The 25,802-nt window shown below is 48.9% G+C and overlaps 11 protein-coding genes across 11 annotated transcripts, besides 1 other annotated feature; 8 read left to right on the top strand and 3 right to left on the bottom strand.

The window, feature by feature from the left end:
• Positions 1–404: 404 nt before the first annotated feature.
• Positions 405–454: a repeat region.
• A 201-nt stretch (positions 455–655) lies between these two features.
• Positions 656–1,510, top strand: FPSE_10399 (uncharacterized protein; the record flags this gene model as incomplete). The annotated part of the gene is made up of 4 exons (XM_009263516.1): positions 656–674; positions 856–877; positions 926–1,044; positions 1,236–1,510. 4 exons carry the CDS (start codon positions 656–658, stop codon positions 1,508–1,510), a joined length of 435 nt encoding a protein of 144 aa, XP_009261791.1.
• Positions 1,511–2,728: 1,218 nt separating this feature from the next.
• On the top strand, positions 2,729–4,514 carry FPSE_10398 (uncharacterized protein; the record flags this gene model as incomplete). The annotated part of the gene is made up of 3 exons (XM_009263515.1): positions 2,729–3,033; positions 3,091–3,290; positions 3,340–4,514. 3 exons carry the CDS (start codon positions 2,729–2,731, stop codon positions 4,512–4,514), a joined length of 1,680 nt encoding a protein of 559 aa, XP_009261790.1.
• A 391-nt stretch (positions 4,515–4,905) lies between these two features.
• Positions 4,906–5,814, top strand: FPSE_10397 (uncharacterized protein; the record flags this gene model as incomplete). The annotated part of the gene is made up of 2 exons (XM_009263514.1): positions 4,906–5,631; positions 5,809–5,814. 2 exons carry the CDS (start codon positions 4,906–4,908, stop codon positions 5,812–5,814), a joined length of 732 nt encoding a protein of 243 aa, XP_009261789.1.
• Positions 5,815–6,076: 262 nt separating this feature from the next.
• FPSE_10396 (uncharacterized protein) lies at positions 6,077–7,504 on the bottom strand (the record flags this gene model as incomplete). Its single annotated transcript, XM_009263513.1, has 3 exons — positions 6,077–6,931; positions 6,981–7,221; positions 7,284–7,504. 3 exons carry the CDS (start codon positions 7,502–7,504, stop codon positions 6,077–6,079), a joined length of 1,317 nt encoding a protein of 438 aa, XP_009261788.1.
• A 1,780-nt stretch (positions 7,505–9,284) lies between these two features.
• Positions 9,285–11,764, top strand: FPSE_10395 (uncharacterized protein; the record flags this gene model as incomplete). The annotated part of the gene is made up of 3 exons (XM_009263512.1): positions 9,285–9,732; positions 9,784–11,137; positions 11,188–11,764. The coding sequence occupies 3 exons, from the start codon at positions 9,285–9,287 to the stop codon at positions 11,762–11,764; spliced, it is 2,379 nt and encodes a 792-aa protein (XP_009261787.1).
• A 176-nt stretch (positions 11,765–11,940) lies between these two features.
• On the bottom strand, positions 11,941–12,905 carry FPSE_10394 (uncharacterized protein; the record flags this gene model as incomplete). Its single annotated transcript, XM_009263511.1, has 2 exons — positions 11,941–12,690; positions 12,786–12,905. The coding sequence occupies 2 exons, from the start codon at positions 12,903–12,905 to the stop codon at positions 11,941–11,943; spliced, it is 870 nt and encodes a 289-aa protein (XP_009261786.1).
• A 685-nt stretch (positions 12,906–13,590) lies between these two features.
• Positions 13,591–14,583, top strand: FPSE_10393 (uncharacterized protein; the record flags this gene model as incomplete). The annotated part of the gene is made up of 2 exons (XM_009263510.1): positions 13,591–13,607; positions 13,677–14,583. 2 exons carry the CDS (start codon positions 13,591–13,593, stop codon positions 14,581–14,583), a joined length of 924 nt encoding a protein of 307 aa, XP_009261785.1.
• A 2,607-nt stretch (positions 14,584–17,190) lies between these two features.
• FPSE_10392 (uncharacterized protein) lies at positions 17,191–19,074 on the top strand (the record flags this gene model as incomplete). The annotated part of the gene is made up of 4 exons (XM_009263509.1): positions 17,191–17,445; positions 17,514–17,625; positions 17,682–18,713; positions 18,767–19,074. The coding sequence occupies 4 exons, from the start codon at positions 17,191–17,193 to the stop codon at positions 19,072–19,074; spliced, it is 1,707 nt and encodes a 568-aa protein (XP_009261784.1).
• Positions 19,075–19,805: 731 nt separating this feature from the next.
• Positions 19,806–20,936, top strand: FPSE_10391 (uncharacterized protein; the record flags this gene model as incomplete). Its single annotated transcript, XM_009263508.1, has 1 exon — positions 19,806–20,936. One exon carries the CDS (start codon positions 19,806–19,808, stop codon positions 20,934–20,936), a length of 1,131 nt encoding a protein of 376 aa, XP_009261783.1.
• Positions 20,937–21,197: 261 nt separating this feature from the next.
• Positions 21,198–23,848, bottom strand: FPSE_10390 (uncharacterized protein; the record flags this gene model as incomplete). The annotated part of the gene is made up of 3 exons (XM_009263507.1): positions 21,198–21,668; positions 21,742–23,596; positions 23,670–23,848. 3 exons carry the CDS (start codon positions 23,846–23,848, stop codon positions 21,198–21,200), a joined length of 2,505 nt encoding a protein of 834 aa, XP_009261782.1.
• A 451-nt stretch (positions 23,849–24,299) lies between these two features.
• On the top strand, positions 24,300–24,986 carry FPSE_10389 (uncharacterized protein; the record flags this gene model as incomplete). Its single annotated transcript, XM_009263506.1, has 1 exon — positions 24,300–24,986. One exon carries the CDS (start codon positions 24,300–24,302, stop codon positions 24,984–24,986), a length of 687 nt encoding a protein of 228 aa, XP_009261781.1.
• Positions 24,987–25,802: the final 816 nt, after the last annotated feature.

The following is a 25,802-nucleotide window of genomic DNA, read 5'->3' as shown; positions in this document are numbered from 1 at the left end:
CCTCACACCCGGAACTCCGCAATAGAAATGGAAACAAAAGCGATTTGACCATTGTCGCTGACACGGCATGACAAAAGGATATCTATAATTCTATTCAACACAAATACATGCCTAGAATGAATGATAATCATGGCCAGTGCTGCTGGCGTGGTCAGGCCCAGACAATGCTTCCACCCGCTTCCACCACCTCCCTGTCACTTCATGCACGTGGTTCTTTGATACACAATACGTAATGCCCCAGTACCTACCTAGAAACCGTCACTCGACTGTTTATTGTTGATACCCTTTCCGTTGGCAGCGCAATGAAAAGGGCCGGCGCCCTAAGCCTGAATTACAGCTGCCGGTTGCCCCCCAGCCAAAATTACCTGCACAAACACGCAGTGAGGCGGACCGCCCAACCAGGCCCAGCCAGGTCCAAGGTTCAACTACGAGCTTTTTAACCACAAAACTCCAACTTCTCTTCTTTTCTCCCTCCATCCTCTCTCCCACACAGGCGTCTGTCTCCCACCTCACTCTTATGCCTTATGGGGCTGCTACTACCCATCTTCTTAGACGAGAGATCTTGATGCGCTCAGAGCTAGCTTCAGGTTATCCTGTCACGATGTCACGAGGCCTTCCGTCGGCTCAGTATTTCAACTTCTAATGTAGAGTTCCTATGGCATCTTGCCCGGCAGGTGAGTCGAATAAAAATAGGGACTGAAAGACAACAGACGAAGATACTGATGATCTATTAGGCCATATAGACACTAAGAGTGATCTAACATTTATATCAACCACTGAATCAGTACCGGTTTTTATGCAACCCACCTGCTTGGTCTCTACATTGGTAGTAGTTATGATACTGAACCGGCGAAGGGCACGCTCCCCACCGGCCAAGGTTAGTAACAAATAGACGTTACTCGCCGTCCTTGACTAACATCAACAGCCATTTTGGACCATCCACTCGGATGATCCTGCTGGGGGAGAGCTTGACATGTTCAAAAACCGCCCGGGTCATCAGTGATTCACATGCCCATTACACGGGCCGCCCACTACCGGTCCAAGGTTAGTAATAAGTATACATTACTCACCGTCCTCGACTAACTTCAACAGCTATTGGGGGGAGGGCTTGCCTCGGTCCACAGTTTGGGAGGCTCAGAAACCACATCAGTTATTGATGTGGCCATTGCATCGCTATTGCCCTAAGGTTAGTAACAAGTATACAATGCTCACCATCATTAACTAATATACAATAGCGGGATTCGCTGGTCGTCACCGAGGCTTGACTATGGGAGAGCGGACCGGCGGCCATTCGGCGAGCAACGCGAGCATCCTCGCTCCTCGTGCCCCTGAGGGCAACCCATGGGCACCTGTTGTTTGTACTGGGCTACTCCTAGAAGGCGACAGGGATGAGTCTATTGTAGTATCTACCGATATAGCATTGGCGGTGCCGGACAAGAAAGAGATCACGAAGGGTCTGGCCAGGCGTTCATATTGGACGACAAATTGTGAATCGCCACAGCCAGTTTGATCGCGGAACCCGCCTGGCTGCCATCGAGGAAGCCAACTACGAGCAATCTCTTGTGCTCAGCCGCTACTCGCACAACTAAGCGTTGGACATCTCACATTCATCTTGATATTTTGCAAAAGCCATCATACAAGGAGGCTAGAAGTGCTGGCAGGGTTGTTGAGGCAAGAGTAGGAAAAGATGGAATGGATGGCAGATATATTATATAACGTTTCAATCACAAAAAACCTATAAAACTCAACGAATGGTCTCCACTCCATGTGACTCGTGCAGAGAAGTCTTGTAGATGGGATGGTACATATTACTTCTCCCCACATAACACATACCAACCTCGAAGATGCAATAGGTGATCATTTTATCTGGGATTTTTGATGAACCTGGTAGTAATCCAGCAGCCACCTTTCCCCACGTCTGTCGTGCATGACATTCGACCATCGCAATCATCTGAGTAGAATACTACACTCCGAAACCGTTGCTCTCAGAACAATTATGTCTTTTTGTCTAATCACTGCGTTATATCTGTGCCCTACTGGAGGCCAACAGCAAGAATCTCTAGTTATTCAAGATGATAAACGATCTGTTTTGCATGATCATAATGTGCAAGTCGGGGTATCTCGTTTGGGATCTACCATGGGGATGGTAATGGGTTAGACATTTCACCTCCTGCTGGTCATGTTTCGAAAAAGGTTTACATCGAGGCAATTGACCATTGAATGGAAGTATACATCAATAAAAGAAACGCGTCTTTCGATCTATCAATTGTCCCTTACATCTTGTCTTTGGCCACAGTCAAATTCAATCAGCAACACCTCAACCTCGGCACGTGTTATCGATAAGAGCTGTCATGATCCATGATAGAGACATGGAGCTCTCCGTCAGATTTTACCAGATTCGGTTTTCATGCTAAACTCGAATGGTAAGGTACAGGCGATCTCATGACGTTAGACTGCAGCAACTGGACGAGAGCATCGACAAGCATTTGCCGGTCCCCGCTGGCGCAGCGACCTTTACCGAAAAGAGGCAAAGCATTGCATGTTTTCGACTCTGATAACGAACGGCAAAGAAAGAGTGCTAATCAATTGCTCTCTGAAGGGATCTTGCATCGTTTCTTGACACAATTGAATGCGGGGGCGGCGATATTGTACACACATACAGTATAGATACATACCTTAGTACCTAGCTAAACTCAAGTTGGAGGTGTTGAGCTACCCCTCTTCAGCCATGTCTTTCAGCAGCTATAAGAAGATAGGCGCTGCTGTTGCTTCGAGGTTCACATCTGTTCGTCTTTGTCGTTCAGTCCATTCAGTACCTCTTCGACCTTTAACACGCTCCCAAGGTCGACTGCCAATTTCTCCTCTCGCTCGATCAGCCACGACACCGCAGAAACACTACAGCACAATGTCAGACTTGTACGTTAACCTCGAGGCCCCTAACGGCGTCAAGTACAGACAGCCAACGGGCCTCTTTATCAACAACGAATTCGTTCCTGGATCGTCAACTCAAAAGATTACATCTATCGACCCTGCGTAAGTAAAGTTTCACTCAGCCTATAGGGCGCGCGCTAACAAGAATATGCTTAACAGTACCGAGAAGGAAATTGCTACAGTCCACGCAGCCAATGCTGATGATGTCGACAAGGCCGTCAAGGCAGCCTACGATGCATTTCACAACCCCTCATGGAAGAAGCTGCCTCCTCCTCAGCGAGGTGTTTTGATGAACAAGCTCGCCAACTACATTGAGGAGCGCACCAAGATCTTTGCCACTTCAGAGGCTTGGGACAATGGTATGTAGGAGGAGCTACAAGTTGTTCAATTTGTACTGACCTTTCACAGGCAAGGTTTACACTGATGCCGAGGGCGGCGACGTTGTCGAGGTTATCAACACCATCCGCTACTACGCCGGCTGGGCCGACAAGATCACCGGCCAGACAATTACCGCCAACCCCAACAAGCTTGCCTATACTCTCCGCCAACCCCTTGGTGTTGTCGCCCAAATCATCCCTTGGAACTACCCTCTTGCCATGGCCGCCTGGAAAATTGGCCCTGCGCTAGCATGCGGTAACACCATTGTTATGAAAGCTGCTGAGCAAACACCCCTCAGTATCCTGCTTCTCGGCGAGGCTATCAAGGCAGTTGGATTCCCCCCTGGTGTCTTTAACGCTCTCAATGGCTACGGTAGCGAGGCTGGACCTGCTCTTGTCGAGCACCCTCTTGTTGACAAGGTTGCTTTTACTGGCTCAACTGCTACCGGTGCTAGGATTATGGAGATGGCTTCCAAGACCCTCAAGAACATCACCCTCGAGACGGGTGGTAAATCACCTCTTCTGGTCTTTTCTGATAGTGACCTCGACGAAGCCGTCAAGTGGTCGCATATGGGTATCATGTCTAACCAGGGCCAGATCTGTACAGCTACGTCTCGTCTGTTGGTCCAGGACAAGGTATACGACGAATTTGTCCAGCGCTTCATCGAGACGACCAAGACAGTCAGCAAGGTCGGTCACCAATGGGACTCAGAGACATATCAGGGTCCTCAGGTCTCAAAGCAACAATATGACCGCATCCTCGAGTATATCCAGATTGGAAAGTCTGAGGGTGCCACTCTTCTCGCTGGTGGACAGCCTGTGGATTCTTCCAAGAAGGGCTTCTTCATCCAGCCCACTGTCTTTGGCGACGTCCACCACCAGATGCGTGTCTTCCGTGAGGAAATCTTTGGCCCTGTGGTAGTCATCACCAAGTTTAGTGATGAAGCAGAGGCTCTCAAGCTCGCCAACGACACGACCTACGGTCTCGGCGCTGCTGTCTTTACAAAGGACGTTGAGCGTGCCCACCGTGTTGCTGCTGAGATTGAGGCTGGTATGGTTTGGATCAACTCTACACAGGACTCTGAGCCTTACATCCCCTTCGGTGGTGTGAAGCAGAGCGGCATTGGTCGTGAGCTTGGCGAAGCTGGTCTTGAAGCATACAGCAACACCAAGTCCATCCACGTCAACTTGGGTTCCCGTCTGTGAGTAAGCAGCAAGTTGTCAGGGAAATGGTGGTGATGATAGCAAGAAGTGATTATCGGATAGGCGTTCTGGCGTATTGGTGTCGTATACTAGCAATTCGAGAATACCATGAAGGATGAATCAAAATTGAGAATACGCAGTTATCAAGCCTTATAATGAGGCGAAGCAGTGTCAGCTCACAAATACCATCTGGTCTAGTGAGGCTGTGGCTGCGAGTGTATCCGCTCGGTAATAAGCTCTGGTCGTGATACACGTCATAGCAGTTCAAGAGGTTCCAACAAGATATAGTGAATGACCAGCACGCGACACTTGCATTTTCTTGCCGTCCTTCCTCATTGTTCATTGCAATTACAAGTATCTTATACCCAAATATCAATTATCATCATATTCCACAATGACAGACCTTCCACCACCCGACTATTCGGACCTGGATCTGCCTTCGTACGATACGCTGATCAGCGCTCCCACTCCCGCTACAGCCGCTGTAAACCCCACTACTAAATCCGTCCTCGGTCCTGCAACACTTTACATATCCGGGCGCTTCGTCTATTCAACCGACCCCCAAGCACCACCTCTATACGAGTTCTCTCACTCTATAGGCTACCTCCACGATCATGACCGCAGCGTGAAAGTCGAGCGCGTTGACTCGGTCATCAAGACCTCGGCCGGTCTTCCTCAAGTCGCTCTAAAAAACCGCCACCTCTTCGATCTCAAGCATCCAACCGCCGCCGAGTTCCCTACGTTTCCCTACCATGCAGAAGTCGCTACACGTCGAGCCCTGTGCTCCTTTGGAGTCTCATACTTCCGCTCTGGTAACATTTTGCGTCAGAAGAAAGGATTCCGATTCGACCGCGCGGTAAAGGGCACAGAGCGCAAACTAGAGCCTCGGGACATGTTGTTCGAAGCTTCCTCTTCACGAAGTAAAGACGTAGGATACGAGTGGAGAGATGCGCAGGGGGAGTTGATAGCGCGAGAAGTTGAGGACGAGAGAACCAGCATGAGCTTGGTAATTACAGCCGAGATGAGCGTTGAACTGCGCGATGCCCTCGTTGCGGCCTGGATACTACGGATATGGTACGAGTTGTCCAAGGGAAACAACTCGGCCACGCGCTTGATGAAGGTAGGCGGCCGTCAGCAGAACCTATTGTACTTGTACGCTGGTCTCGCTGACAGCAGGTCATAGTCAAATGCGGCGCGAGGCCAGAGAATGATGGGACTATGAACGTGGGTTTACATTACTATGATTTGAGCTACAGAATGCTGATAGACTGTAGCTATGCTATTATTAGGAACACAGAACTGATTGGCAGGGACATTGACTTATGGCGTTTCTGTTTTTATTATATTTTACCCCTTTATTCTTTGATTCACTCTAACTTAAATGAATTGCATAACAAGGCTTGGCCTTTCTATCCGAGAGGCTGATGTCTATCAATCAGTTAAAACCACACTTTTTTCAAGCCCGAGCTTGGCAGTTAACCAATGTCTTGCTTCGCACAGAAAGTAACAGCTTAAGGGCATCTTTAGCGACATAAATGCTGCTGCATGAATGCGTTGTCCATAGCTCAATAAATATCCCATAAGCTAATCTTTCCATCCTTGGCCCCTGCAGCGATCCAATGTGTTTGCCTTGCAATTGCTATGCGTTGCTCCTTGACACTCAGTCCTGCTCTGACTAAAGAGGTTGTTCGTGTGGTGAGACTTTTTGTGGATTTGCTCTCATCCTCTTGTTGTGTAGTGGATGTGCTCTCTTCTTTCGCCTTGTCCGATATCTTCACATCGGCAAATGCGACAGCATAACATCCAACTTGGTGCCATTTCAACACAGCAAGCTCTTTCATGGTCTTTATGGAGTAGACGCGCACTTTAGAATCCCAACCTGCAGTAGCGAAAATACGTCCGTCTGATCGAATATCCAGACTTTGTTGCCCAGAGTGCTTGGTGTTGATGATTTTGATAGTGTCTTTCCATGCAATGCCCTTCTTGGGATTACCCGTATTGGGTTGAGATGATGATTCTTTGAGGCTCTCTGATAGGATTGAGGCTGTCTTGGGTTCATCATCTATTATTTCGACAACACGTTCTGTGCTTTGAGGTGGTTCAGGGTCTTGGAGTGGGAAGAACAAATCGGTGGGTATAGGATGTTTAGCGACGATGGAGTCGGCACTAGATGTGATAAAGAAGTCATCACAAACGCTCAGAGATAGCACAGGCTGTGAATGGGCTTGCGAATTGTAGGTTGTAACCCATTGACCATCAGCCTCAAGTCGTTGCACGGTCGCATACCCGTTCTCAAAAGCAGCAACAAGCGTGAGGATGTTCTCGTGATGTAGAAGAGCAAGGCACATGGCCATGCCTGTCTTATCTCCAGCTTTGATGGTATGTATTCGATGCTGTGATGGTAAATGGTAGATGTCGATCTGTCAGTTGTCAGTCTTGGTTTCTAAATTGAGATGGGGTTGTGCATACGGCGTCTGAGTTGAGAGTATTTGGCACGGCGATCAAAATTTCTGACGCTGTATCGACAGGCCCAGGCACGCTTGAACAGATAGCAAAAGCACAGAAGTTCAAGGTGTTCACTTCGAGTAAGTGAAGTACCCATGGCTGGGCTCTGGGTGTTGGTACATCTTCTACAGGAAGAGCTGTGCTGAGATGTTCCTCGTCTGCCTGGCCAAGCTTCCATACAATGAGCTTCATATCACGTCCATGCCTGGGATTTTAAGTTAGAACACAGTCTCTATCATTTATCGACAAATTGGAGAGAAATATTACGTGATTATCTTGTCGTCGCCCCAGCCACGAACGCCTAACAGAGCCTTGTCATGCGCGCGCCATACGGCTCGTGGGCGCATTATCGTGAGGTCCCATAGCACTACGAAACCGTCTGCATCGCCTGTGATGAGGCGCTCATTCGATCTAGCGAATGCTGCGCAGTGGATCTGGGACTTGTGCCCGCGTAGTATGGATTTGGGCGTCGGAGTTGAAGAGTCCATTTCGTTGGTGGGAATTCGTTGTCATGGTTAGGGATTTGAAGGTTACCACCAAAAAGCCTGGGGTTGATATTTAGTTAGAGACTGCTGTGGAACATTCACCCGATGAACCGTTCATAGTCCATTTTCACATTCCATTAAAAGCTTTCTCTTCTAAATTTAGGACTTAGATTCTGAAGCATAAAAAGTACTTGTTTCTTTTCTTGGCAGCTTCGAAGCATTATTTGTGCATACACTCACGGCAAACACTTTCATCGCCCAGACGGACCGATGGAGCCGCTATAAGTAGAGCACTACCTAGGTACCTCCCTGTCATGGAAATACCTGCATGCAAGCCCTGAATACCAGCAGACAAATATCGATACATCTTGAATAATAATCAAGGTCCTTAAATGTCGCATCTAACAATCATTTTGTAACAGACACAAGGACAGCATTCAATTTCGAGAGCAGCTGAAAGACAACTTTGATCACCCTATTGGTTGTCAAGCCCGAGTTATTTCGGGCTTTTGTCTTACCTATCACTTACAACCGAACACATCAGAAAACCTGGCTGTATAATTCGGGCGTACCTGTGCTACTGATTCGTGTAGCTTGGCTGCATCGCACATCGTCTGATGGGCTGAGCACTTGCCGCAGGAAAAGACATCGCGGCGCACGAGCAATATTGACAGGCGATTCAATAAGCGAAGATTGCGGATGGATGGAAGGCCATTATCGATCCTAATACGAGGGCTCGTTTACTCCGGCCTCCGGCAATGCAGGGCAAGCAAGGCCAACTAGGATGGGATGGGATGCATGCCGAGTTTCATTGACCCTGTGCGCCACATCTGTAATGTACGCTTATAACCCAGCATCCATAGCTTATGCGGCAGATATTACATCCTCCAGAGGCCAGTTTCAAAGCTATCCTGAAGATGTGCTGCTTACTATGGCAAATAACCTTCCTTGTATGGAAGGATCCAATGCACAGCTGAGCCATCTTGCCGGGCCGAACCATCTGTCCGGCATCATGACTGCTCTGATCTTGAGGATAAGACAGGACAGAACTGAAATTGAACACAGGCGCCATCCGGTGTAATGGTCTCAGTATATACCAGCTTGCTGTCCGAATCATAGCCGAAGAAAGAGGCTGACGGTACTCGCACAACAGCCGGAGTACAAGTCCGTGTTCACTGGCTTGCGTGCCTTGGTTTAGCTACGTGGTGTTTCGCCATATAATCATGGTGCAGCACCCCCCGGGATCTGGCGGGCATGTTGAGCTGTTACTAAAGCTCAGAAGCTTGACACTGCCCGTAATCGATGCCGTCTTGAATTTATATTCGTCAAGCTCCATCCGGTTCATTCTCTTATCTTCAGTCGCTCGTTACCACACCCCGCCCTCCTGCTCCTCGTCTCTAGCCCGACTGTGGAGCCTGCGACGACAATCCCGAACCTGCGACGGTCTTTTATACCGAGCCCGGGGTAGGGAAACCGGTCCAGAAGCCGTGGCCTGCACCCCAAGTTATGAAATCATTCCAAGACCCGATTGAATTTTCTAGAACATTTGGAACGTTGTTAAGAATTGCGGGTATCCAGTTGTCCAGCCTCAAATGTGACGATTAAGTACCTGGCCCTATTTTGCAACACCATACCCCCAGAGTCAGCGTGTCAACGACAGTAAATAACAAAGTTCATCCCATATATCACTACCGTGGCTTCCGGAAGAGCCAGGTAGACGATAGTGTCGGCTCCAAAAGGCCCCAATGACATCGCCAGGCTTGGTGGCAGCTTCGAGGCGGCGATGCAAGATGAAGACTCCAAACAAAAGCAGACGATGCCGTTCCCTACGGAGTGGCAGGACTATTCACCAGGACAATATGCGATGGAAGGCAACCTTCATTTCGACTTCTTTGACTTTGCATCCCATCGGCATCCACACATGGCAACGGCACCGATCTCCGAACCCCCGAGCCTTGGCCAAGCTACGGCGAGCATGTCCATGGAGTCTTCCAGAGGGATGACTCTGCAAAGTTCCATGTCCTCGCCAAACCCCACTCAAGTTAAAGGGAGGAGAGTACGAACAGGGTGCCTGACATGTCGTGAGAGGCATCTCAAGTGCGATGAAGCTGTGCCCGATTGTATGAATTGCCGGAAACGAGGTCGTGAATGCAAAAGAGGCGTGCGTCTCAACTTCCTTGAGATTAATCTCCACAGCCCTGCTGCTATACCACATCCAGAGGATTGGGCAGGTATGTGTTCCTCCGTCTCAATTGAAGACGTTGTACTAATCGAACTTCCAGTCGAGTTCCAAGACGAATCACGAGATATTGCTTCCGAATACCGAGGCGGGCTTGGTCGCTACGCACCATATTCCCCAGGACTCCAAGATAGACATGATTCGAAGGAAGAAATACCTCTAGGGGCAGAGAATCATCCGACGGAGGCAGGTCCTTCCACTGACCAGTTCCAACCTAGCTCGCAACAGTATTTCAGTTACACACGGGATAACACCACACCCAGAGCTTTAGACAACTCGAGACCCCTGCCGGATGATGCGATTAAACTTGAACATAACGATGCTGGCCAGGGAATTATGAGTGATGTGTCTAATATTGCGACGCCACCTTCGTCGACACGTTCAGTCGTAACCCCAAGGACAGAGACGTTCCCGGAACAGCTGATAGCGATGCGGAATCGTCCTTTATCACAGCAAGCGGCAGTCGAGGATATAACCAATATGGCGTTGCCGGATCTTGGAACATCGCCTCGCAATGAGAGACCTCTGCATGAACAAGCCCATGAAGATGAGAATATTCATCTTCCGGCTGTCCGAAACATCGAGCTGGTGGGCCGTGATATCCTCACCTCCGCTGAGGAAGTTCATTATATGCAAGTATTTGTGGATGATGTTGCGATTTGGATGGATTCGTTTAATAGAGACAAGTACTTCGCCAGAAGTATCCCGCATCATGCCCTCAGGTCAACAATGCTCTTCAACGCCCTCCTTGCGTGTGGTGTTAAACATGCTTCTTTGATGTCCCGGGAAAACCACGACAAGGCCTTATTCTATTACAACACTGCAACGACACAGCTGTTAAGGAGTTTGCAAAACCCTGACCGGAATACTGCCGAGTGTGCAACAACGGCGATCGTACTGAACGTATACGAGATCATGTCCGAGAAACCTGCCCATCGAATGAGCCACATAGCTGGGTCTCGAGCATTGGTTCGGGAGTGTGGATGGGACGCAAGGAGCAACGGCATCGGGTCGGCCTGCTTCTGGTTGAATATTGGGATAGAGGTTTTGAACTGCCTCGCAGCAAATTGGCAGACAACATGGAGTCCCGACGAATGGGGCATAGACTTTCCAGACTCCGACAACCATCAACATAACGAAGATGGAGACGAACAGACCTGGGTACACCGGGCACTGTATGTTGTTGCCAAGGTAACAAACTTTCGTGCAACTGCAGGCCAGTTTGACAACATGAGCCCACAGGTAGAACAAAACTGGGTTGGTAACCGCTTGTCACAGTGGTATGAGCTTAAGAAGCTCTGTGACGGTTGGAACACCCGTTGCCCGAGGGCAATGCATCCGTTCGGATACGTGAAAGCAGTAGACTCGACTGGAAACTCGGTGTTTCCTCGTATATGGTAGGTTAAACAACAACTTGGCGTCTGAGCTTTGAATAACTTGTGTTCAGGATGATCCAACGAGAGGCAACAATTGGGCAACTCCTATTCCATACTGCCCACTGCATCCTCTTACAAACACACCCAACCGAGTCCTTTAGATCCTCAGAGAGGTTGCGTGTATTGCAACTTCACCATGCGTACCAGGTTTGCGGTATCGTTGCCCACACCACAGACAAAGGGGTCACTGTAGTTGCAATCCGATGTTTGGCAATCGCGGCTGCTGCGCTCACCAATCCTGACGAGCAAAGTGAGGTCCTTGAGATTCTCGAAAGGATCAATAACAAAAATGGTTGGCGTTTAGGTGCTATAGAAATGGAGCTCAAGAAAGGATGGGGTTGGCCATGTATGAAGCTGCCCACCTTGAGTCCGAAAACAGAGACTAGCCATGAACCAGGGGCATCGGCCACTCGAAGAACCTCGACATCATTGACGCCGTCAAGGCTATCCACGCCGCCAGTAATGTCCGCCGTGGGGATGAAAACACCAGTCAACCCATTGAGTTTTGCCGACTTCAAATTACCCAACCATCCATATCAGAACTGGTACGAGCCGCCCAGTCGGTCAAATTCCTTTGATACATCGTAATTATAGAACTCAGATGCTTATGATTCGGGGTGGTGATCGTTCATTGTTGGTGTATGACAAAATAGACAGCGCTGGAGATCTATTGCTTTTCTCTAAGTTGCAGGAACTGGAGTTTTGTTTTTCGATTTGATAGACGGGTAGAGAAAACTTTCGCCTTCCCCTGGAGGACATTGCGTTCATTGAGATTTTCCTCCAGGCTGGAAGTTCATACTGTAGCCTCCAGTGTTCTCGTCCTTGACCATCTGGAAATTGTTCGTACTCAGCCCAAAGGGTTTTAGAATGCCGTTTCCAAGGTCCTTCAGTTTACCCCACATCTCGCCCATCTCTTTCTCCTGTGCAGCCTTTACCCGTGGAGGCAATTCTCTCAATTGCTTCTGGACCACTCGGAGATCAGCCGGAGCCAGACTTTCCGGTTTGGCAGCGAGAGCCTTGCAGTCTTCTTCTGCACCAGCAAGGTTATGCCAGCCACCAGCCTCAGTTCGGCCACGAGCCCGCCTCATAAGAGCTTTGCATCGTATGCGCTGAATGTTTGCCTCGAGCTTTTTGACTTCTTCATCAACTGACTCGGGCGCTGGGGCGGCACGCGAAGCACCGCTGCTGATGATCTCTTCTTCCACATCGTCCGCCTCCTTCTTGGCTTTTTCTTCGCCATCCTTTTTCCCATCGTGTTGCAGGCGAGGGTCATTCTGTTCAAGCTTTTCCAAAGATTTGAGAGAATCTGACGCGGACTTTATGGCCTCCTTCCAATCCTCGAGCTGAATGTGGCAGGCTGCGATATTGCTATAGATTACCGCACGAGGGTAGTGCAGATATTTGGGACATGAGTTGATTGCGTCGTCGTATTTATTCAGGGCATATTGATACTGTTTGGAAGCGAATAAGGCGTTTGCTTCTTGCTTTAACGTATCTGACTCTTTCACCAAAGCCTGTGCGAATTAGCCTGACACTCGAACGAACATAACTCAAACATTGAGGGGTGCGAGTCGAGAAATGAGAGGGACAAGGCAGGAAGTGGACCTACTTCCTCTTCTTCTGGTGTGAACCGGAGCTCTTCGCCATCAGCAGGGTCGTTGGCATCTTTCTTTTCGTCGGCATCTGGTTTCTTCACCACATCGTCTTTGGTGGGCTCGCTTGAGCTCATTTTGCCTATCAAGAAACAGATACAGTAGATGAACGATGTGTTGCTATCTTTTGCAAGAGTCGAAGCGAAAGAAACTTTACAGAATGGATCTCGATGTTGGCTTAAGATGATGGAGGGTTTGTAAATGAAAGAGGTTCTCGGAAAGGAGACGAGGTAAGTTACCCGATATTGAAATTGAAATGGAGATCCATATCACAAGGCCTGCTAAGGAGCCTAATAATTCCGACACACCTGCCCTGCTCACGTCATAAAGCCACTAAAGTTTTAGGCGATGGCAGGGTGTTCAGGGCACCGGAAGACTTGGCCGATGAGGATGTAAAAGACAATATTAGTTAGTCAGCTTATGCAGTTAATAGTCGCGTTTTTACTTGTTTATTTTCGCGCCTGATCTAAAATCCCAGGTTGTCTCCACTAGAAAGGACACGCCGCGGGGTAGTATTTCAGTGAGGGCCTCTGTGATCGACTCCCCCACTTACTGGAACGAGTGATAGCAAGTGACTGCCAGCTGCAAGCAAGTGTCAAAAAAAACCTACTCTGCGATAACCTCGCTTTATTGTTTTAAATCATATATTTCCTATACCTCACGACTTGGCACGGTTTTCTTGTTTCTTCCTTCTTTATACCGCTCACTAGCTCTCGATACCCATCCGCTTCTTTCTCATTAATCGTCATCATCCGCGCCACAATGGCTCCCCGTGCTGAGTATGTTCACGCAATTTGTATATACAAAATCATTAAGACCTCAGCTTGCTAACCGATCTCTAATTACAGCTTCCCGCCCGTTCGGGCCTGCCTCTTCGACATGGACGGTCTCCTCCTTGATACCGAAGATATCTACACTAAGTGTGTCAACATCATCCTTGAGAAGTACGGCAAGGGAACCCTCCCCTGGTCCATCAAGGCCAAGCTTCAGGGTCGCCCCGGCCCCCAGGCCAACAAGATCTTCCACGACTGGGCTCAGCTCCCCATCACTTCCGAGGAATACATCGCCGAGAACACTGCCCTTCAGAAGGAGCTCTTTCCCCAGACCAAGCCCCTCGCCGGTATTGTCGACATGCTCGGTCACCTCGGCCGCACCCGATACTGGGAGGTCAAGGATGGTGCTACTAAGGAGAAGTCTACCGCTGAACCTCACCGAGTTCACATTGCCCTTGCTACTAGCTCACACCTTGGCAACTTCCGCATCAAGACCAACCACCTGGAGGAGCTTTTTGCCGTCTTTCCTTCTCATCGTCGTGTCCTCGGCGACGACGCTCGTCTGACTCCTGGTCGTGGCAAGCCTCTGCCCGACATCTTTCTTCTTGCCCTGAAGACAATCAACGACAGTCTTCCCGCCGGTGAGCGACCCATCACTCCTGAGGAGTGTCTCGTCTTTGAAGATTCTGTCCCCGGTGTCGAGGCTGGTCGACGTGCGGGTATGCGTGTGATCTGGTGCCCTCACCCCATGCTGAAGAAGGAGTACGATGGACGTGAGGCTGAGGTCCTTGCTGGACGCACTGGCGAGGCTGGAGAGGTCGACCTCCACCAAGTCGGCGAGATTGATGACGGCTGGGCCGAGTACATGCTCAGCCTGGAAAACTTTCCCTATGATAAGTTTGGTATCACTGTTCCTCCCGCCGAGGTAGAGAAGGAGGCTTGCATGAAGGAGACCCCCGAGGAGGTTGTTGCTCAAGTCTAGGAGACTGAGCCTCTTGCCCCTGGCGAGCCGTTAGTGGTGAAGAAGCCACTGAAGTTTCTGAAACTCAATTAGGCGGAGCCCAAATGTTTCACTTCCCCGACCACTCCTGGAGAATGGCTGTAAATAGGAACATCAGGAAATGAATTGGAATAGAGAAAAGGATGCAGGGCAATATACGAAATGGCCAGTATATAGAAGGCACGCGCTACAGCGGATGAATCACCGCGAGCCTAGATAATTGGAGACTAGGACATAATACGCAAATAAAAAGAAATGAACCATTTTTGTTGTCGCAACATGATTGTACGACCTGAAAATTAAGCTTATCAAAATTGTCAGCCTTGGCCATGAACATGCATCTCCTTACACAGTCAGGTTTCGGCGTATATTGTGAGTGTACATAGCGATAGGACAAGACTACAATGGCCCCCATGTGAATCCGAGATACTTGGTGCGACTCATGGGCATCGGACAGTAGTTCTCGTAATCACCTTTGATGACTCCCCTACTATACTATTCTTACTACTAGATCTTTTTGCCGATACTATTCGTCTCCTGAATGGCATACAACCTTAACTCCATATATCGTGGAAACATTGAGCCTACTGGTCTACCCTCTTGGTGGCCGAGTCTATCTCAGGTTTGTCTGACGCACCATGCGGACGAGTCCCTGGAGATCTGATCTGTTTGACTATTGTCATCTACATCTCACAGAAGTCTCTTGGGCACTCAGGTGGCATAGATCTGCAAAAAGTATTGAATAAATGCTACAGTAACCCTTCCGAGAAACTTTCAACTCCCTGTGAACTTGCTCATCATCTTCGCTTGACATCTTAAGCCTGAGGCAGGCTAAAGGTATGGTGAATATGACCCGTCTCGGATATTGAACCTCATCTTATCGGGGGATAAAAGTCTTACTCGGCCTAATAGAATTGAGATTCACCGCATGTGACACCCCCCAGCAACTAACTTACGCAACTCTCATGTGCGTATCGAATCCAATGTCACCGAAAGCGAGATCTGGTTTATTTTGCCTTCCCAGTCCCGTGCTATTGGTACCGCAGGGACACACACAAGTAATCGGAGACATCCCTCCCTGGGTAATATCAAAGGAGTCAATATGTCAGCAACGCCAACAGAGCCGCCCTCACCACTGTCCATGCGCTTACCAACTCCGCCGACTTTGTCCGCCATTCGTCCGCTGGCGTTTAGAATGCAATGCAGAAAGGTTTTTCGACCTTATCTTACCGCAAATAACGTTACATGACTGCAGCCGAAAAAGAACAGTGGCTGTTTCAAGACTTGGCTGTCGCGATATCAGTACCGGCCTGTCCATGATCTGCAGTCAATCCATTCCTGAGTGGATATCGTCATCTACTCTATTTTCTGACCTTATTCGGACCCTTTGATAGGTTTTAGTTGAAGAAAACCCTGGCAGTTATGCTGACCGGGTGAGATGAGATTATGGATCGAGTTGGGCCAGTAAAGAGAGCCAAGTGTCTCAGACTAGGAGTATCCCTCGGTTTGTTGATATCCTCTTTGAACCAGTTAGTTCTTAACTCCGGGTGTCCCGATGGACGTCAGCCCGGATCTCACTGAGTGAGTCCCTTTGTTCTCGGCTGCTAGTTAGTATCAAGTTGATCATGTTGGAAATTACGTTTATTTGGCTAATTTCAAATATCTTGCCTTTTGCCTCGGTACCTCCCCAGGCACTCAGGTGAGTCATGGACCGTCATAATCTGACATCTACAAGTCAACTGCAAAGTCGTGATAAGCGTTGAGCTGGTGTTGTCGGTCAACGTGTTATGCCAAGCGTTATGCAGGACCCCACTGCTGAGGTTATTTATCTCTGACTTACATGCAAAGGATGTTAGTCAAACTAAACCATGACGACACGTGTTTTAGAAAATTCCATCATTTTGAGATTGTTTTGCTGGTTTAGAGTCAAAACCTTTGTCCGCATTCTCGGACAAAGCTGTATCATGACTGGTTTAAAACCCCGACCAACGCCGTAGACCTGCATATCGGCGTAAATACTCAGAGATTGTACTTGACAAAACGGCAATTCCCAGCCAAAGAGGCATAATAGTTTCATAAATGTCCGCAACTAAGGCCGGTTATTAACAACGAAACTGCTCCTAGTGCAGGCACTTGTGGCTTTGGCTTACTCGATAGCTGCAGAGAAGGGTGGGCGGACTTAAGGTGGAGTCCGCCACTCCGCCTCTTCTTTACTGGTTGGTCTTGTCTTTTGTCCGTTATGCTGACAAGAGTCAAATTGAATCCTATCATAGCAGTATGGGTACTATCGTTGTGGTTGTGCTGTGGGCGGATTTTATGTATCGACAGAGCTTAACTCCCGGGACAATAGAGTCAGACCAGACAGTAAGATGGGTCGATTATCCATTATGTTAGGTACCTATGCTGCGGTTTCGTGTGCATTATAAAGATAGTCACCGCTCGCTGGTATTCAAAATGTCCCAGACTTCTAATCACTAAAGAGGCTCTCGAGCACTTATACACCGATACACTACACCCTTTTCTCAGGGCTCGGTATAAGCTTAATTCGAACATTGCCAGTTCAAGAACAGAACTCCAAAGACAGCTATCATGGCTGCCGAAAAAGCAAAACTCGAGGTCCCTGCGACCACAGACCGTCCCGAATCTACAACTTCGACACTACGAGGAGAGGATGTTCAAGAGAAGAAGGAGGAGAGACAAACTGACGAGGATGTCGAGACTGGTACAGTCAAGGGCAACAATGACAGTGACAATTCCGAAGATGATGACTACCCAACCGGTATCAACATGTTCTTCATCGTCCTCGCCCTGGTCATGGCTGTCTTCCTCTTCTCCCTTGACTTGGTATGTTTAGCCTCCATTCCCATCCTTAACATTAATCTTCCAGTGTACTAACACTAAATGCGCACCAGACTATCGTGGCTACAGCCATTCCCAAGATCACTGACGAGTTCAAGGGACTTGACAAGGTTGGTTGGTACGGTGCAGCCTTCTTCATGACCGTCGGTGCCTTCCAGTCAACTTGTAAGTCGTGATACCCTCAACCCCTCGTCTGAGCTTATCACTAACACCACCAAAAGGGGGTAAAATCTACAAGTACTTCCCTCTCAAGACATCCTTCCTCGTTGCCATTTTCATCTTTGAGCTTGGCTCTGTCATTTGTGGCGCTGCTCCCAACGCTGAGGCTCTCATCACTGGCCGTGCCATCGCTGGTGTTGGCGGAGCAGGTCTTGGTGCTGGAGCCTACACCATCATCGGTTTCTCTGCTCCTCCCAAGAAGCGACCTGCCTTTACTGGTATCATTGGCGCTGCCTACGGTATCGCGTCAGTCATCGGTCCTCTCCTGGGTGGTGCTTTCACCGATCATGTCTCTTGGCGATGGTGTTTCTACATCAACCTCCCCATCGGAGGTATCTCTGCTGCCATCATCTTTCTCTTCTTCAAGACTCCTCGTGCTGCCGTTCCTGTCCAGGCCCCACTTCTTGAGAAGTTCCTCCAGATGGATCCCCTTGGTATCGTCTTGGTGATGGGCCTCACCATCTCCTACATTCTGGCTGTTCAGTATGGTGGTCAGGCTCATGCTTGGGACTCTTCTGTTGTCATCGGTCTTCTTGTCGGTTGGGTCGCCATCTCTGTCGTCTGGGCCATCTCCTGTTACGTTCAGGGTGAGCGATCCATGATTCCTGTCCGAATCCTCAAGAACCGCACTGTTTGGGTCATGAGCGCTTTCGCCTTCATCTTCGCTGGCTCCTTCTTCCTTGCCATCTACTACATTCCCATCTACTTCCAGTCTGTTCACAATGCTTCTCCCACAAGCAGTGGTGTTCGCAACCTCCCCCTGATTCTTGCTGTCACCTTCTCCACTATTGCCAGTGGAGGCCTTGTCACTGCTACTGGACGGTATCAGCCTCTGCTTATTGGTGGTGCGGCTATTGCTACCATCGGTGCTGGTCTCCTGTACCTCCTTGACATTGACACATCAACTGGAAAATGGATTGGTTATCAAATTGTTGCTGGTGTCGGCTGGGGTCTGGCCTTCCAGATTCCTATGATTGCTGTCCAGGGCACAGTCGACCCTAAGGATCTTGCTTCTGCCACTGGTATTCTTCTTTGTAAGTGTTCCTCATTCTTCTGCAATTTTCGGCCTATCACTAACAATGCGTAGTCTTCCAAGGTCTTGGTGGTGCCTATGTCGTCTCTGGTGGTCAGGCTGCTTTTGTCAACCAAATGCTCCTCGATATTACAAAGAACGCTCCTCACATCGACAAGGGCCAGTTGATCCTTACTGGCGCTACCGCTCTCCGTGAGACTTTCGATAAAGAGACACTCCCTATCGTCATCGAGGGTTATATGCACGGCTTGAACACTGTCTTCGCCATGGCCATCGCTTTTGTTGGTTTCTCCTTCTTGATCACCTTGCTCACCCCCTGGAAGAAGCTCAACCTTGCCAATATCACTGGTGGTGCTGCTTAAAAGTCAACATTCTTTATTCTCTTTCCCTCTATCGATAAATACTTGGATAATAATGGTTTGATGATGACTGGATGGGTTCGTTGTAAGTGGTGATGGATAGCGATTACCGGGGCAAGCCTGGCGCTTCAACAGCACATAGAACGCCGTCTGGATTATGATATGATTATATACAATCTCCTAAATGTACGAGTTGATGAAATAGATAATACCTTTCAAATAATTTCAAGCTTTCATATGAACATACATTTCCCTCAGCTCTTTTTGAATTCCCTGCTTAGTATTCAAGTCAATAGCTTTTTTCATGGCTAGGCTTGCACAGCTTGATTCAATCATAGTTCCATTGATTTCATGTGCAGTACCTACCTCTACATACTACACTCGCTTGAAGATGATTATACAAATGAGGATAACGATTGAGGCTATTTGTCTAATAGAGCTATTTGACAACTTATGACTGTTTAATTATGGCAAGACGCACCAATGCAGATACAATAATGGTACAGGGTAACCGCCATTCACATGCTTTCTTCAACTCTAAGAAAAAACGGACCCCCTGTATCTCCATCTCCAACTCCACCAAGAAATCCGTCTCAAACCGTCCCCAAAGCTTCGCGGCAGAAATCATCACGAGTTTGCTGCACCAACCAGCCGTGCATGGCATGATCTGATCTCGCTTAGAAACTCTCTCCTTCTTTTTACTATTACTCTTAATACTCAGAAACACCGCCACAATGCTTCCTCTTCGCTTTATTCGACATCGCTCGCCTTTCACGACTTCGGTCCGCACAATGGCTTCTGCTTGCTCAACTTCTTCCCGCCTCGAGACCCTTCCCAAGTCGCCAATTCGTGTCCTCCGCTCCGTCGAATCAGTCCGCCGCTGGCGAAACCCCCATGTGGTTGAGCACCGTTCCGTTGGCCTCGTGCCTACCATGGGCGCTCTACACGAGGGCCATCTTGCCTTGATCCGTGCCGCTGCCAAAGAGAACCACCACGTGGTTGTGAGCATATACGTAAATCCTGCGCAGTTTGGGATCAAAGAGGACCTATCCTCGTATCCAGTGACTTGGGAGGAGGACGCAAAGAAGTTGGCAGCGCTGGATAGAGAGCTCGCTGATGATGGAGGTAACTTGGGTCGCATTTCTGCCGTGTTCGCGCCGACGACGCCGGAGATATACCCAAGTGGCTTCCCGGGCCAGGAAATTGATAGCAAGGGAAGCTTTGTCACAATAACGCCTGTGGGTGAAGTCCTCGAGGGTGCTAGCAGACCAACCTTCTTCCGTGGTGTTGCCACAGTGTGCTTGAAACTCTTCAACGTTGTTCAACCTGAGCGTGTATACTTTGGTCAGAAGGATGTTCAACAAACCGTTGTCATACGCAGAATGGTCAAGGACTTCATCCTGCCCCTGCAGGTTGTTGTCCAGCCTACGGAACGTGAGAAAGATGGGCTTGCTCTTAGCTCGCGAAATGTCTACCTTGGCCCTAGACGAAGAGCTGCCGCTATTGTCCTTCCAAACGCACTGCATGCTGCTGCCGCTGCGTACACGAAGGACGGCTTCTACACCAGGGAGGATGTTCTCGGTGCAGCACATAAAATTATTGACGCGTTTGCATCAGAACAGTCCAATCTGCTCTCCACTGAGCGTGTGGTCTTTGAGGTTGACTATATATCCCTTGCAGACCCCGACACATTAGTTGAAGTTGACAAGATTGATCCTTCGCGAGGAGCTGTTTTGAGCGGTGCAATTAAGATGTTGCCTGTCGAGGAGGCTAAGAAAGGTGAGGATCTAGGCTTTAGCGGAGGGCCACCCGTGCGGTTGATCGATAACATCATCCTCAAGCCTCTAGATTCCAAGAGCGAATAGACACAAGATATGAGTCAAAATGAAGAATAATACCCTAACCAGCGAGCGCAATTCAAGGGCTGAATTTGGCAACGCTGAGCTAGATAATGAGTATGCCATCACCCACTAATGCGTATATATATAAATGCTTGTGATATGATTAATATGTTGGCATAGCCCAAAAAAGACTTCTGGCACCAATCTCGACAAAAAGCAGGCTGAAACTGACGAAGACCGACTCGCTAGTGCAAGACATGTTATACAAAACTGCGCCGTCAAATTTCAGAGATGAGCCCGTGCCCTCTCCTCTCTCTTCTTCTTTCCTTCTCGTACACTCTTACCGAAAGCCTCCTTTTCCTCGTTACTTAGTGTGCTGGGCACTTTGCCTTTTCCGCTTCTTTCACCTTCAACAGTTTCCTCCCAAAGCTTGCGACCCAATTCGTCCGTAAGCCGAAGCACGCGGCCACTGACTGTGGCACCATCGCGGCGATTCTTGCCTTCACGCCGCGACTTAGCAATCTTCTCGGTAAAGTCCCATAATTTGCCTTCAGCAAGTAGAGCGCCTGTCTTTGGATCACGCGGTGTACGCCAGGAGATGTCAAGCTGGACACGTGGAGGGATTTTGGAGTCCTTGGATTTTACAACGTGAAGTAGTTGGTCTTGCTCGAAACGCATATACGAGTTCTTCAAAGTTTCCTTATTAACAGCCTCAAAGTACGAGAGGTCACCCTGGTGGTAGAGTGTTTTGCCGAGCTGTAGTAAACATTGTAAGCATTTGAAAACAGCGACAAAGACCGATAGTTGTTTGGGTTGCAGATCAACTTACCAATTGGGCACTGTTGTGTGTCTTGCTTTGCTCAATCCACGTATCCTCATTCTGTCCCAAAGGAGGAGTGAGCCCCATAAGAGAGACAGCCGCCAGCCAAGTTGCCTCGACAAAAGGCCAGATCAAAAAGCAGTAGAAATCGTAGTTTTCACGACCAGCTTTCCTTTCCTGCTCTGCAAGACCAACCATGGTAACGTTGCCTTCAGCATCGCGATCAACTCTGATGACATTGTCTGCTTCCAGACCTCGCAAAGTCCTGTCCAGGTTTGTATCAAGACCCTCGCTAGAGAAGATAAACTCGCCACGGAACAAAGATGAGAGAAAGAACACCTGCTCCCTCAGCTCATCGAATGACATGTCTTGCATCTGTGGGCCGCCGCCTCTCTTTACTCGCGAGTACATCGCAGCACTGACAAGTGCTTCATAAATGAAGAGATGAATCGTCATGTTGCGGTAGAAGGATAGTTGAAAGCGGTCAACGGCATAATAAGTTGGCTCGGCAAGACCATCGATCATACCAATAAGATCTTTGCCAAGCACTTCAAGGCCGCGCTCGATGATTTCGGTTAGAGGTGCGTTTCCAAAATGTGCCACGCGCCCACCTTTTGCACGCACACGTTCTGTGAGCCATGTAACTCGACGCTTCAACTCTTCTTTACCAACTCCACGACCACGTAATGTCAGAAGAACGGTGCCTATCAAAGCTGTTGGCATCACAACAGACACATCATTAATGTCGCTTAGCACTTGATACCCCATTGTCCGCAAAAGCTTCTCGCGTACTGCTCGGACTTCGGGGCGCTGGTGATCGGTGTCAAGCCCGCGAGGAATGCTTGGAAGCTTTGACAGCTGGTCGTCCAGAAATCCTCGTAAACTCCACGGTTCGTGAAACCTAACATCAACGCGACCTAGACGCAAGGATAGAACGGACGACCCCCCGCTTAAGAAGTCTGCCAGATTTTCCTTCTTCTTAGGCATGCCAAGCAGTTCTGTGACATAACCTTCTGTCTCTATAACCTTGTCGTACTGTGTACTGACAGGGCAAATGATGGCGTCTTGAACCCGACCTGATAAGATACTATCAAGGACGAAGCTGAGGATGCCGAATTTTGGTGGTAATAGCTTCCCTGTGCGCGAGCGACCTCCTTCGATGAAGCACTCGAAATTGTAGCCTTCTTGGAGAAGTGTATCGATGTATGACTGGACCAATGTAGTGTACAAGACATCGTCACCGAATGCCCTTCGGATCCACATGGCTCCAGCGTGTTGTAGAAATTCGCCCAAGACAGGGATATTCAAATTGTCTCCCGCGACTACGACCGGTAGTGTAAGGCCTAGACGGTAGCAAATGAGCTGCAGAGAGACGTAATCGACGTGCGAACGATGGCTTGGTAAAAAGATGATGCTCTGCTTCTTTTGGGCAGCCACCTCAGCTACCTTTCGTAACCGCAGGACTTCTTCGCTGGAGACATGGATGCCTTGATGGTAAGCGCGTGTCAGGAGCTGAGTAGCTAAGTAATAAGCGCCCCGGATAAAAGCTTTGCTTTCCATCTTGCAAATCATATCTTCTGTCCATTTGTCGGCCAGTTGTTGAAGTCCCGACTCAATCTCGTTGAGCCGTTGAGAACGCTTAGCGCCATAGTCTTTACTATCTTTCGGCAGCAGACCATCACGTTCTTCAATAGCCACGCGATGCTCGGCTAGCTGACTGATCCTTTGCTGAAGAAGAGGGGCTGAGAGAACCATGTTCTTCATGTTCTCTGAGAATCCGGAGTAAAAGACTGGTTGACCGATAACATTGTCGTAGGCACGCCATCCCTGACCAGACACGTAGAGAGACACTTCACGGAGAAATCTATGAGTCTGTTAGTTAGTGTCGCAAGAGATACGCTATGGCGAGTACTGTGTGCCGGCGGAGGAAGTATTACTGGAGAGGCTCAGAACGGAATGAGGCAAACTTGTCCATCAAAGCCTCCTCCTTGCCTTCGGGGATTTTCTTGGACGGCTCAACAAAGCCACTGGGCTGTAATGTGACTTCATCGCCCAAGATCTGAAGATCCGGTGCTGAATTGGCCGTTGAATCGATGTCAGTGTCGTTGTGCGACATGGCTGGGTGTTTGTGTTGGAGTAGTTGGGACGTGAGTGAACCTCGGTATTGACGGCAATCAACTGTGGTTTGATATCAAAAGCACCATTACAAATAAGAGAACCAAGGTATGGATTGAAGCGATCTCTTGTTGACCGAACTTGTTCAAATTCGAGAAACAATTGAAGCTTTGACTGGGTATTAAACAAAACACAAGTCAAGTCAAACAATGCAAGTTTATAACCGAGTCGCGAATGGTATTGGACAAGTGGAGACAAGTACCGAGCAGGCGGCATGTGATGGACGGGAAGGGGGAAAGAGCTTGGGCCCACTCCCGTCTCATTTCCCCAGAAAATTGCTTGCAGCATCGCGGTAACTTTCCGCTAACTTAGTAAACATTTTTTTCTCCGACCTCGAGCTGCCGCTGACTTCATTCTTGATCTGCACTGCCTTCACCTTCACCTTCACCATCATGGCTAGCGCACCACAGCAAGCTACGCAGAATCTGCTGGCTCGAGCGCATTCTCCCGACAGCGTCAACCGCATCTATTCTGAAAAGATACAACACCGCTCCCTCATTCTTCGACCGACCTCGCCTCCACCAGCTACCATTAATGCCCGCGCTGCACGCCGAAAAGCTCGCCAGGACAAGAAAGAGAAACAGAAACAGAAACCTAAGCCACTCTCATCAAGGGAGAGACGAAATCTTGGTCTTCACGATATACCAAGGGATGGCCAAAAATACCACATTTATGAACCTTTGAGTCAGCTATGGCTAGGTTACGCTCGGGAGTTGCTTGGAAACGATATCTTTACTGGTGGACCTAGCGCAGCAGTGAAACTGGCGAGCGCCGAGTTTCATGGTGCTCCTATTGAAATTGTGCGAAGCCATTGCCCGAGTCGAGTTGGTATCCAAGGAATTATTGTCCGTGATCGCAAGTTCGTCTTTGAGATTATAACCAAAAAAAGGGGAGTCAAGGTCGTTCCCAAGGAAGGCACCATCTTCCGAGTTGAAGTTCCACTCGATGGAGAAATTGAAGATGCTGAGAAGGCTTCTCACAAAACATTTGCTTGCGAGGTATTTGGTGATCAAATAATGCTGAGGGCACCCGATCGTGCGAACAAGAAATTCAAGGCTCATTTTCTTCTGAATGTTTGAGAGCCTTATTACTGTTCAACCCAATTACGTTATTTCGGACTTGGGCGATCACCCAAGTCCTTGCTACGGCGCCACGCAATCTTTCGATCAAATCAAGACGATGGGAGCACAGCAACATCTACCCTACCCAGGCGACACTCAGGTAGACATGGCAACCAAACTTCCTCCTCGTCATACGAGTTCATGTACCCAATCCACAGCTTTCTTGCTATACGCACGGGACCATTCCTCCAGAACATGGGATTTGGGAGAAAAAGGGCGCTCGCCCCAATATCTATCGAGACACGGACGATTGACATGTTCCTCGCGCTTTGCTGGGCTCGTTTTTGTTTCCTTCAGGCTCACGTTCGAGACAAGCCTAGCTCGCCATGCGTTTCTGTCCATGCCCTTCAACTAATGTTCGTGTCACATTGTCGACCGAGCCACGCCGACTATCGCCATTCTTGTGCGGTACGGTTGTTCGCACATCGGCGATGCTGTTCCTGTTGGCAATAATGATCACAATGTGCGCTTGCAGGCACGTGGGTGGAACAAAGGTGTCAAGAGCACTTGTTTGGTCCAACATGGTTCTGGTGAGCTTTGGTGAAACCAGCATCTGGGCAATTCGGATTTTGGTATTAACAGTCAAGTTAGGTGTTTCTTGTGTTCTTTAGTGTTCATGCGCTTTATTATCTCAAGGTCACAGTTTCAAGACGCGACATTACAGATTACTTCCTCACATGGACAACAATGATGGTGTCTTGGTGTCTCCTGCTTCTGAACGTGGCCTACTGGTCCAACTCATTTTGCCGATGCCGGCGTCGACCTGAATCAGTT

The sequence above is a fragment of the Fusarium pseudograminearum genome, chromosome 2 (genome assembly GCF_000303195.2).
Source record: "Fusarium pseudograminearum CS3096 chromosome 2, whole genome shotgun sequence".
In the NCBI taxonomy this organism is placed as follows: domain Eukaryota; kingdom Fungi; phylum Ascomycota; class Sordariomycetes; order Hypocreales; family Nectriaceae; genus Fusarium; species Fusarium pseudograminearum.
This window is presented reverse-complemented; position numbering and strand designations above follow the sequence as displayed.